Source organism: Onychomys torridus, chromosome 4 (assembly GCF_903995425.1).
Source record: "Onychomys torridus chromosome 4, mOncTor1.1, whole genome shotgun sequence".
Classification (NCBI taxonomy): domain Eukaryota; kingdom Metazoa; phylum Chordata; class Mammalia; order Rodentia; family Cricetidae; genus Onychomys; species Onychomys torridus.
In genome coordinates, this window is record NC_050446.1 from 48,289,616 (window position 1) to 48,302,118 (window position 12,503).

The 12,503-nt window shown below is 42.9% G+C and overlaps 1 protein-coding gene across 1 annotated transcript in view; it reads left to right on the forward strand.

The window, feature by feature from the left end:
* Window positions 1-3,874: 3,874 nt before the first annotated feature.
* The window catches only part of Hat1 (histone acetyltransferase 1), a 56,418-nt gene continuing 47,789 nt past the window's right edge, over window positions 3,875-12,503 (forward strand). Inside the window, exons 1-2 of the mRNA XM_036184463.1 lie at window positions 3,875-3,944; window positions 6,215-6,319. Of these exons, the coding sequence (XP_036040356.1) occupies window positions 3,938-3,944; window positions 6,215-6,319 (112 nt within the window). The 5' untranslated portion in view covers window positions 3,875-3,937. The remainder of the gene's footprint in view (window positions 3,945-6,214; window positions 6,320-12,503) is intronic.

Here is a 12,503-nt window from a genome sequence, read left to right on the forward strand (position 1 = left end):
TTGCTTTTGGTAAGATATCCATTTTTACTATGTTAATCCTACCTATCCATGAGCATGGGAGATTCTTCCATTTTCTGATATCTTCTTCAATTTCTTTCTTTAGAGACTTAAAGTCCTTATCAAAAGGCCCTTCGCTTGTTTAGTTAGTGTTATCCCAAGGTATTTTATATTATTTGTGGCTATTTTAAAGGGTGATATTTCTCTGACTTCTTTCTCAGCCCTTTTATCATTTGTGTATAGGAGGACTACTGACCTTTTTGAGTTGATCTTGTATCCTGCCACTTTACTGAAGGAGTTTATCAGCTGTAGGAGTTCCCTGGTAGAATTTTTGGGGTCACTTATGTATACTATCATATCATCTGCAAATAGTGGAAGTTTGATGTCTTCCTTTCCAATTTGTAATGGATAGCTAACTTTATCACATGGTATGGGAGGGGTATGACAGAGACAGAGACAAAGACAGAGCAATGGGCCCTATCTCAAAATAAGGTGGAAAGCAATGAATACTATCCAAAGTTGTTCTCTGATCTCTACATGTGAGCCACAGCACATGCATGCCCTCCCACAAACACACATGCACACAAACACCATACATATACACACAAAAAGAAAAATGTCTTTTACAGATGTTTTACTAAATTCAATGCTATCATGTTATCAGGTCATATTTACATAGCATGTCAGAGTTTACAAGGCTCATCTATAAATATCCATTTGACTTTCCAAAGAACTCAGTTTGATGTCTGGGAAGGTACAATTAACTCCATAAAGGAAACAAGGTCAACCAGGAAATAGTAGTAGAACCGGACTCATAGGTCACTGAACACTGAATGGCTCTGTGGTCTTGCTCACATACAGCAGAAGGGCTTAGGCCTTTTGTAGAAACTCATTCTGCAGTTTTACTAATCACATTCCCAAATCTTTAGGACAAGGTAAATATACATAATTATTAATATACTACTAATAATCAATTATATTAATATTAATAATTACCAATATAATACCTTGTCTCAGGATCTGGAAAATGATAAATTTTGTTACTTTGAAATGAAATTATTTATCTGTGTGTGTGTGTGTGTGTGATAAAGAGGTCAGAGGACGTTGGTGGCGCACACCTTTAATCCCAGCACTCAGTAGGCAGAGGCAGGCGGATCTCTGTGAGTTCGAGGCCAGCCTGGGCTACAGAGTGAGTTCCAGGACAGGCTCCAAAGCTACACTGAGAAACCCTGTCTCAAAAAAACCAAAAGAAAAAAAAAAAAAGAGGTCAGAGGACAACTTACAGGAGTGGGTTCCCTCTTCCCGATGTGTGGGGGGCTTGGGTTGTCAGGTGTGGCCACAGGTACCTTCACCTGCTGAGCCATTTTAGGATCCTGTCTCCCCTTACTGATCTATCATCTTCCTATCTGGACATTATGGCTGTAATCTTGTATATAATTGAGAGTTTAAGAAAAAGGATCTCAGTGTCTTCCCTACCTTTTCTGATCTTTATTTTCAGGAAGTGCATCTCTACATAGCTAACAAATAGGATGCCTGAGTATCTGGAGAATTGGGTTCTTCCAGAGACTGCAGAAAACTGAGTATAAACTTGGCAATTTTCCCTTCCTTAGGCAGATTCTCTTTCTCTCCCTTCCTTCCTTGCCCACCTTCCTTTCTTTTTTGGTTTTTCATGACAGGGTTTCTCTGTGTAGCCCTGGCTGTCCTGGAACTCTCTGTCCTGGAACTCACAGAGATCCACTTGCGTCTGACTGAGTGCTGGGGTTAAAGGTGTGTGCCACCACAGCCCTGGCTCCCTCTTGCATGCGTGCTTTCTCTCTCTCTCTCTCTCTCTCTCTCTCTCTCTCTCTTTCTCTCTCTCTCTCTCTCCTCTCAGACAGGGTTTCTCTGTGTAACCATTCTGGCTGTCCTGGAACTCCCTGTGTAGACCAGGCTGGCCTCAAACTCACAGGGATCCACCTGCCTCTGCCTCCCGAGTGCTGGGATTCTCGGATTCTCTCTTTTTTAAAGACAGGACCTCACACAGCCCAGCTGGCCTCAAGCTTCTGTGGCCAAGAATGACCTGAGTTCCTGCCTCCACCTTCCAAGTGCAGGTTTACAGGTATGTGCCATATGCCCCGCTATGCTTTGGTCCTCATTTTCTCCCTCCTCTTCCTCTTTTGGCACAATCTCCTCAATCTGTAGCCCAGCCTGACCTCAAACTGATGGGTGATATTCCTGCCTCATACTCCCAAGTGCAATGAGTTCAGGCATAATCCATCACTACAGCTATATTTTCTTACGTCTAAAACTAGAGAACATATTAATTCTAGACTATCTTATCAAGTGTGATGATTAGTTTTAACTGTCAACTTGGCACAACCTAAAATCACCTGGGAGAAAGACTTGGATATATACATATATATGGATTATTTATTTATGGAGAGGGAGAGAGAACACTGATATCCTTTTTCTTAAACTCTCAATTATATACAAGATTACAGCCATAATGTCCAGTTAGGAAGATGAAGTCAGTGCTACTAACGAAGGATCAGAAAGGGGAGACAGGGCCCTAAAATGGCTCAGCAGATGAAGGTACCTGCGGCCACGCCTGAAAACCCCAAGCCCCACACAGGGGAAAGAGGTTCGCAGGCTCCTTTTATTGACAACCAGGAGAGGATTAAGTCATCCTAAGCATGACTGGCCAAGCGAGCAGCAGCCACGTGGTTGGGGCTGTAAATGCTGACTCATGCCTGTGTGCAAACTCTTACCCCTTTAGCCTTATCAGAAACTGAAACAGGAACCGAGACCCAAACAGAAACTGAAACTGAACTCAGGACTAGTAGAGGCGGGGCCTAGAGAGGCTCACGAGGGTGCTTCCCTGCCCTCTCATTGTGAGAAGACCCACCCTAACGGTGGGCAGCACCTTTTGGTAGGAGCCCATTAAAAGCAGTAGGAAAGCTTTGCTGTTTTGCCTCCTCAACCTTCACTCTTGCCGGGAAGTTCATCTATCCTGTTGGTGCCGCTGCTGATTCCTCAGTTTGTTAGAATCAGCTTCTTCCATAGGCAGAGAACCAGCAGCTCTCCTGGGATCCTCCCTCAGGTCGTCAGGGGCAGATTGGGTCTGCTGCGGCTCCTACCTGTGGACTAAGGTTCGTGGCCTTTGCAGTGAGATAACCTCTCCAACTGTACCGTGTAAGCCAAGGTAATAAATCTTTTTTTTTTTTTTTTTTTTTTTGAGACAAGGTTCTCTGTGTAGCCTTGGCTGTGCTGGAACTCGCCCTGTAGACCAGGCTGGGCTCGAACTCCCGAGATCCGCCTGCCTCTGCCTCCCAGTGCTGGGATTAAAGGCGTGCGCCGCCACCGCACGCCCCGAGTTCATTAATAGGACACTTTATCATGTTGAAGTCATAAGGGAGTTTATAATAGGCCAGTGGCAAAATGTTTTGCCCCAGCATAAGCATGACTCAATGAGTTGGATACCCAGCTCCAAAATACGAATTAAATACATAGAGAAAACGATTTAAAATGGGATATGGCAAAAGTAGAAACAAAAAGTTTGAAACTTCGGCGGAATGAAAGCACCACATAAAAACACGCGCTCGGTCAAGGGGAAGGATTTCCAACCTCTAGGAGGGCGAGGGGAAAACTGCCTTAAGCTGTCTGAGCGTTAACGTTAACTCCCAAGAAAGTCTTCAGCCGCCATCAGCTCCCGGGCGCCTAAGAGCAGCAGCCTGGACGTCCGCCCTGGCGGTGGCTAGGCAACCGCACGCGCCTTCTCACGGTCCTAGCCCCGCCTGCCGAGGCACTTCCGCCGCCGCGCGCCGCGAGCTTCCTCCTCTCATTGGCTCGTGCGGCCCCGAGACGGGGCGGGGGAAATGCGTCAGTCAGTGCGGTCACTTCCGGCCCGGGAGCGCGCGGGTTGATTTGTCCTTCCTCAGCCGCGGGCGCTGGCAGCTTGGAAATGGCGGGTAAGTTCCCGGGAAAAGTTTAGCAAGGGGAGGAGGCGGGTGGTTCTGGAGAAGAACGCCGGGGCCGCCGTGACAGTGGCCGCCTGGAACTTTCGAGCTCTAGCCGAAGTTCCAGAAGGCCTCTCCGTGCCGCGGGGCACGGAGCGACGGAGCGTCGGGGGCTGGCTCCGGGTGGGCCGCGCTCGGCGCCGCCGCCCCCAGGGTTTGCGCGGCGCGCCTTCCGTGAGCCACCGGGCCCTGCGGGGGGTCGGCGAGCCCGGGGCGGACCGCGTGATTTGGTCTGGCGAAGCGCGGTGTGCCTCGGGGCCTGTGTTCTCCGGTTCCCTCTGCCCACTGCTGTCCTGATGCAGCCCACCCTACCCTCCCCGGGCCCTGCTCATCTTCCCCAGTCACCTTCTGTGCGAGCGCAGGCCTTCTCTGACCGGGCGCGGGGCACACTCTAGCTCTGTTACCCTTCAGGGTTCCTGAGATCGTTTGTAGATGTCCTTTGAGAAAGACGTTTTTGCACTGCCTAACTTCTCTCTTCGAGTGGGACTTCAGTACTGGGTGTAGTAGTCGTCTCTTGTTCTGGTTCATTCATTCGAGTCTTCTAGTCTTCAGTGTCGACGATATATACAAGGATGAGAGTGTCGCTCAGTAGTCAAGTGCTTATCTAGTATACATGATGCCACAGGGCCAATCCTTAGCTCAGCTAAAAATAAAAATACAGACAAACCGCAAATTGGTTCACACAACGTATTATATTACATTGAGGTTATTTTAGGATGTCCTAAATGATTCCTGTTTGCTGGTTAGGTTCACTGATTTGTTTCGTGTGATGGGGGAATTGAACCCAGGGCCTCATGTATGCCAGGCAAGCACTCTCCCAAGCAAGCTACATCCTCAGTCCTATGTTGAATACTTTAAATATGGCATGCCCCAGCCACGAAGTTGGGAAGTATTGCCTTTGATGACTTTAGGATATTGTGAGCTGAAGACATGGCTCAATGGTTAAGAGCACTGGCTGCTCTTCCAGGGGATCCATATTCGATTCCCAGGACCCACCCGGTGGCTTACAGTTGTTTGTAACTCCAGTTCCAGGTGATCTGATGCCCTATGCTGGCCTTCATGGGCTCTGCATGCATGTGGTACACAAACTCATTCAGGCAAAATATCCAAATGCATAAAGTGAAAAAAAAAAAAAAAAGGAAGGTATTGTTTTTGAAATGCTGAGGAAGAAACTAAGCCTCAGATGTGATAGACACACATTTTTCCTGTGGTGCAAACCCAGCCTTAGCTCCGTTATTTAATTCCATCTCTAGAAAAGTATAGTTAGAAAAATGTCAAAGAGGGGCCTGAGAGAATATGTCACCCAGCCCCCTCCTCAGCACTGTGCCCCATGTCCAACTGTCTCACCTCCTGAGACTCATTCCCTAGTCTTTGATCAGAATAGTCAGAGGGTTTGGGCAGTGATGCACACCTTTAATCCCAGCGCTTGGCAGAGACAGGAGGATTTCTGTGAGTTTAAGGCCAGCCTGGTCTACAGAATGAGTTCCAGGACAGCCAGGGATACACAGAGAAACCCTGTCTCAAACAAACAAACAGAAGTTTAAATTGCTATTGAACTGTTTTGATCTATTTTCTTTTTTACAGTTACCTAACTTTTGAAGTGATGAGTACTTCTTGTGACATTTTTTCCTAGTGCCTTCACATTGTATCACTACATGTTAAACACTCCACTCTTATAGGTAGACTGGATTAACAAACTATGTGGTTTCAGGTTTGCACGTGTTTAAGACAGGATTGTTCTACCAGATGAATCTGTTTAAGTTGGGTATTGAAGTACCCTGGTATCATAGAAGAGTTACCGTAGAATGAGAATTACATCAAAATTCAAATTTGAGCCCCACCACTTCCTCGTTTGGTGCCCTTCAGTTAAGCCTCTTCCTTAGCCTGAGTTATTGAAGGAGAAGTGGAATTGATGTACTACATACTTATAGGTAATTTCTGTAACAGAGATTTCTTGAAATAGGTTTTGTAATCATTATGCAGGGTACACTGGCCTCTAGCTGGGGCCTGTCTTAGCCTCCTGCGTGATGGAATTACAGGCCTGGCTGGCTCAAAATGGTTTTGTTTTCTTTCTGTTTTATGAGGCATTCATATGCCTCTTACTTAAGGGTTCATGTACTGTTATACCATGTTTCCATCTTAATCCTTAGACCACTTCAAATAAAAATCCTGCTTGTAGGTTTTTTAATTATTTTCAGCCAACTTTTCAAAACCTCTTCTAGGATTTGGTGCAATGGAGAAATTTCTGGTAGAATATAAGAGTGCGGTGGAGAAGAAATTGGCTGAGTACAAATGTAATACCAACACAGCAATTGAACTGAAATTAGGTATGTATGTAATTTCAGAATGATTTTATGTATGCAACTGAATGTGTATGTAACATAGCCTTTTAAATTTTGAAATAAAATTTTATGTTAAGAATAATTATGCAACCGGTATTTCCTGCATGTGTTAATGTTGACGTTTTATGCAGTCTGGAGTTAGGCCATGCAATGGGTAGATGGAAGATGGCATTTTAACACATGGGAAAGATACTGTGGGAAAAATTCACAGGTACATGTAATCTCAGCTTCTTAATAATATTTACTTTCTTGCTTTTGAAAATGATAGACGGGGCTGGAGAGATAGCTCAGAGGTTAAGAGCACTGGCTGCTCTTCCTGAGGTTCCGAGTTCAATTCACAGCAACCTCATGGTGGCTCACAACCATCTGTAGTGAGAGCTGATGCCCTCTTCTAGTGTGCAGGCATTCATGCAGATAGAGCACAATTTAAAGAAAAAAAAAAAGATAGCCAATAGCAGGTGTTGGTGAGGATGCGGAGAAAAGTTCATATATTAGTGGTAAGTATCTAAAATAAAATAATAACTTTAGCTTGTTTTTAAAAAAACAAATAAGCATAAATTACATATGAGCCAGCAGTTCTATTAGGTGTCTGTACAAGAGAAGTGAAGATGTTGTTCATCTAAAAACACATTAATACTCAATAGGTGTATTATTCACAATAGCCAAATGGTGTAAACAACTCAGATAAAACACCAGTTGGTAAACAGGTAAAGTATGCTATAACTATTCAATGGAATTCTATCTGACAATAAAGGAATGGAGTCCCAATACCTGCCTCAATGTGAAGAAACTTGAGAACATGCTAAGTAAAAGAAGCCAGGAAAAGTCATCATAATGTATGATTTCATTTGTATGAAATGTTCAGAAAAGACATCCATAAAGACTGAGACAGTAGAGAATCATTACCCCAGGCTAAATGTAAGAACAGAGTAGGCATGGAATTTCTTTTTCTTTTTCTTTTTCTTTTTTTTTTAAAGATTTATTTATTTATTAAGTTCACAGTATTCTGCCTGCATGTGTCTTCTGCAGGCCAGAAGAGGGCACCAAATCTCATTACAGATGGTTGAGACACCATGTGGTTGCTGGGAATTGAACTCAGGACCTCTGGAAGAGCAGTTGATGCTCTTAACCACTGAGCCATCTCTCCAGCCTGGAATTTCTTTTTGTGCATAGTAGAAATGTTGCAAAATTAGTTGGTGGCAAAATTAAGTTTACTAAAATCGTCTGCTTAAGTAGAAAAAATAAACATTTGTGAATCCTGATTACATTGCTTTCCATACCTTAGTTTCCTCCTCTCTAAAATGTAGTTAATAGGATTCAGCTTTAGTTATAAAGTTCAATGCAAATACTCTTAACATGTCGAAAATACTTAGCAACTGCTAGTTGCTATTCCTTTTTTGAAGGTTTTTGTTTTTGTTTTTGTTTTTTTTTTGAGACAGGGCTTTTCTGTCCTGGAACTCACTTAGTAGATCAGGCTGGCCTCGAACTCAGAGTGCTGAAATTATAGGTGTGTGCCACTGTTACTATAGCTATATTTGTGGATTTTTTTTTTAAGGAATTGCCATGTCATATTTTTATCGATAGCTACTATACCATTTTACATATTACAAACAATGAACAAAGTTCTAATTTTTCAATATCCTTGTCAACATTGATTTATTTTTTTTAATTAATTTATTTATTTATTTATTTATTTATTTATTTTGTGCCAGAGCTGAGGACCAAACCCAGGGCCTTGTGCTTGCTAGGCAAGCGCTCTACCACTGAGCTAAATCCCCAACCCCTGATTTTGATTTTTTTTAGTGTTTTTTGCTGTTTTCATATGTGTAATAGGGTGTGATCAGAAGTCTATATGTGTTTGTAGCATAAGCACATGTGTGCCTATGGATGCACGTGCAGGAATTTATTGGATGTTCTACCCTTATCGCTCTCCAACTATTCCTTTGAGGCAAGATATCTCCCTGTGCGTGGAGCTTTCATTTTATTTATTTATTTTTTTTTCCTGCTAGGCTGGCATCTGGCAACCCCAGTTATCTTCCTGTCTCCATTCTCCACAACACTGAGATTACAGGTGCATGTGAGACCACACTTGACTTGTTTTGAGGGCTCTAGAATCCAAATTCAGGTCTCCATAGTCCTGGAATTAACATTTCTCCAAAGAGCACTAGTGTGCTCAGAAGAGAGGGTCAGATTTTCTGAAATACATGGTTGTGAGCTGGAAACCTAACCTAGATCCAGCATGTGGGTGCTAGAAACCTAACTAGGTCCTCTGCAAGAACAAAAAATACTCTTAGCTGCTGAGCCACCTCTTCAGCCCTATGTTAATCTCTTGATAATTTGTATTCCTATTGCTGAGCTACACATCCTCTAGTCCAGTAGTTCTCAACCTGTGGGTCACAGCTCCTTTGGGGATTGAACAACCCTTTCACAGGGGTTGAATATCAGATGCCCTGCATGTTAGGTATTTGCACTATGGTTCATCACAGCAGCAAAATTACAGTTATAAAGTAGCAACAAAAATAATTTTATGGTGCTAGAGAGATGGCTCAGCAGGTAAGAACACTGTTTTTCCAGAGGACCCAGGTTCAAGTCCCAACACCCAGATGGCAGCTCACAACTGTAACTCTAGTTCTAGGGGATCTGACACCCTCACACCAATACACATAAAATTAAATAAATTTTAAAAAGGATTTTTAAAAAATAATTTTTCGGTATTAACTGTAATATTATAACTGTATTAAAGGGTTGCAGCATTAGGAAGGTTGAGAACCACTATTCTTATAATCCTTAGGTTGATACTTGTGTCTTGTTAATGAATTGGCTTTTTAAATTTACTTTGTTTTTGAGATGGGTTTTATTTGGCCTAGTCTGGCCTCAGACTTACATGTAGTCAAGATGACCTTGAATTACTGAGTCTTTTCTCCACCACTTCAGTAGTGGGATTATAGATGTGTGATGGATGCCAAGTCAAGTTTCTGTGGTACTGGGAATCAAACCCACAGCTTCATGCATGCTAGGCAGTCTTATCAATGGAATTACATCCCTATCCATGAATTTATAACTCTTGTTATAAAGTATTTCTCCCCTATCTCTGGTAATAAGGACATATTATCTTTGTTGTCTTCTCTTTAGCTCCTCATCTTGCTTTATATTGACATCTACTTTATCAGATACTAATCTTAATGGAAGGTAATTTTTTGGGGGGGGGTTGTTTTTGAGACAGGATTTTTCTTTGTATAGCCTTGGCTGTCTTGGAACTCACTCTGTAGATCAGTCTGAACTTGAACTCACAGAGATCCAACTGCCTCTGCTGGGATTAAAGGTATGCATCTGTGTCTGAACATGTGGAGGCCAGAGGAGGGTATGAGATTCTCTGGAGCTGGATTTACTAGTAGTTGTAAGCAGCCTGATGTGGGTGCTGGAGCCACACTGCTCAAGATCAATAAGTACTTTCAACCACTGGGCCATGTCTCTAGTGAGATAAGATTTTCAAAGGGGGAGGAAGGGCTAACACTGTGTTCTTATGTTGATGTCAAGAATATTAGACAAGGAAAAATTACTGGGGAGAAAAGGAGGTACTTCAAGATTTCGATATCTTTGAGCATATAAGAGGGGAAAGGACTCTGTCAGTTGATTAATCTGCCCTAGGTAGTATCTTAGTTACTACTTGTTGCTGTGAAGAGACACCATGACCAAGGGAATTTATAAGAAGAAATATTTAATTGGGGGCTTGCTTATAGTTTCATGGTGTTAGTCCATGATTGTCATGTTGGGGAGCGTGCTAGCAGGCAGGTAACATGATGCTGGAGTAGTAGCTGAGAGCTTATATCTGATCCACAAGCAAGTGTCAGAGAGAGACAAGTTTTGAAACTCCAGAGCCTACCTCCAGTGATTTACCTACTCCAACAAGGTCACACTGATTCCTTCGTAAACAGTCCCTGAACTGGGAACCAAACATTCAAATATATGAGCCCACGGGGACTATTGTTCAAAGCACCAAATTCCATTCCGTGGCCCTCACAGGCTTGTAGCCATATCATAATGCAAAATGCATTACAGTCTAACTTCAGAAGTCCCCATAGTCCTTTACAGTATCCACACTAAAAAGTCCCAAAGTTCAAAGTCTCTGTTTAGACTAAAGACAATGTCTTAACTGTAGCCCCTGTAAAATCAAAATACATAAGTAAATTACATATTTTCAACATACAGTAGCCCAGACTATACTTTACCAAAGGGAGGGGTGGGTAGGTATAGTGAGAAAATACTGGACCAAAGGAAAACTGAAACCCAGCAGGGCAAACTCCAAATCCTAACAATGTGTTTGATGACAAAGGGCTCTTCAGATCTCATTTTTTTTTTTTTTTTTCAGCTTTGTTAACTGTAACAAATTTCTGTTTTGGGGCTGGTTCCACATCTTGTATGCAAACTTCCTTAGCAAATATCCCATGGCTTTTCTGTCTCCAACATCTTGGTGTCTTTAACACAATCCAAGCTTCACTTTTGTAACTTTCACACAATGACCTTTCTGGGCCTTGGTAGGATTCTTTAACCTGGAAGGAAGCCTCTTTCACAGCTCCTTTATTTTTGTTGAGGAAGCCAGAATACTTCACTAAAGCTGTCAAGTTCTGCTGCCTGTCTTGAACCTGCCCCTCTCCCTGAATTACATTTGTATAGACTTTGACTTAGTGCTTTCCTTTGTTGAATAACATGTTGGAAGCTTAGCTGGGTGGGGTCTTTCTCTTGGGTCATGTCTTAGGGTTTCTGTCCATAATGAGACACAATGACTATAACAACTCTCTTACAAAGAAAGCAATTAATTGGGGTGATTTGCTTATATAGTTTCAGAAATTTAGTCTGTTATCATAGTGGGGGACCATGGCTGTATGCAGGGCATACGTGGTGCTGGCTACATCTTGGCTTGTAGGCAACAGGAAGTTGACTGAGACATTGGACAAGTATCCTGAGCATAGGAAGCCTCAAAGCTCACCCCCACAGTGACATACCTACTCCAACAAAGCCACACCTCCTAAGAGTGCCACTCCCTATGAGTTTACGGAAACCAGTTGTATTCAAACTACCATAGGGCACCACTCCCTTTATCCCATTTCTACTTAAATCTTTCTTGAAATTTCTCATCTCTTTGAGCACAGGATTTGGCTCCATCATTAAAATTTCCTGTTATTTTCTTTCTACTCAAACTGTACATTTTTTTTTGCCCTATTTTCTTTTTTTTCATTGTAGATCTGTGTAATCATCACTAATAACCATGTGGCATAGCCAGTACCAGGCTGTCTTGATCTCTGCCACCGCCGTTAATCCAAAAACTTCAATTTAGCCTCTGGCAGATTCTCAAGATAATGACAAAATGAAGCTACATTTCTTTGCCAATATGGACTCTCGCCAAGTTGCTAATGTTGGTCCCCCTGAAAACTAGTGAGCAGGGCCTGCATAGTCCACATTGCTCTCAGCACTGCTGTCTTCCAGTGCTAACACTGGCATGGTCCATTTAGCCCTACTAAAGCCTTCAACCGCTTCCCTTCCTAGTTCAGAGTCCTAGGGGCCACCTTCTTCCAACAAGCAACATGGTCAGGCCTGTCACAGAAGTATCCCAGTCCCTGGTTCCAACTTTTGTCTGTTTCTTTTCTATTGCTGTGAAGAGACACCATGACCAATGTTAGATCATTAAAAGGCAGCTGTGGAGAGACTGAAGGTGTTCAAAGCCTTAGTCTGACCTTAGGTGGGACCATCTTTATTCACAGTGAGGGGACACTTACCCATGTGTATGGATAGCCAAGTTGTCAAACAGGAAGCTGGGATGTGGCCTGTTATAGGGGTGGAAACTACTTATATAGTCTGCAAGGGAACCTGGGAAATGTAGTCTTCCAGTAGAAAACAATCATTCCTAATTCTGAGAGGATATTGAAAATATAGAGCAGTGGTGTTATAGCTGTTTGTTGCTGAGGAGGGTCTTTGTCGGTAGAGGAATAGATCTGAGTCCATTGAAGAGGGGCTACTCGTGTTATGTATCAGGGGAGAGTCTTAATTTGATTGGCTGAATTGGATCAGGTGATTGCAAACCTGTGTTCCTGAAGAGATTTGGAAAATAATTAGGAGAAGGTTGCAAGCAGATGATTTGATCACAGAGTAGAACTAAAATTTGCCGGGAAGG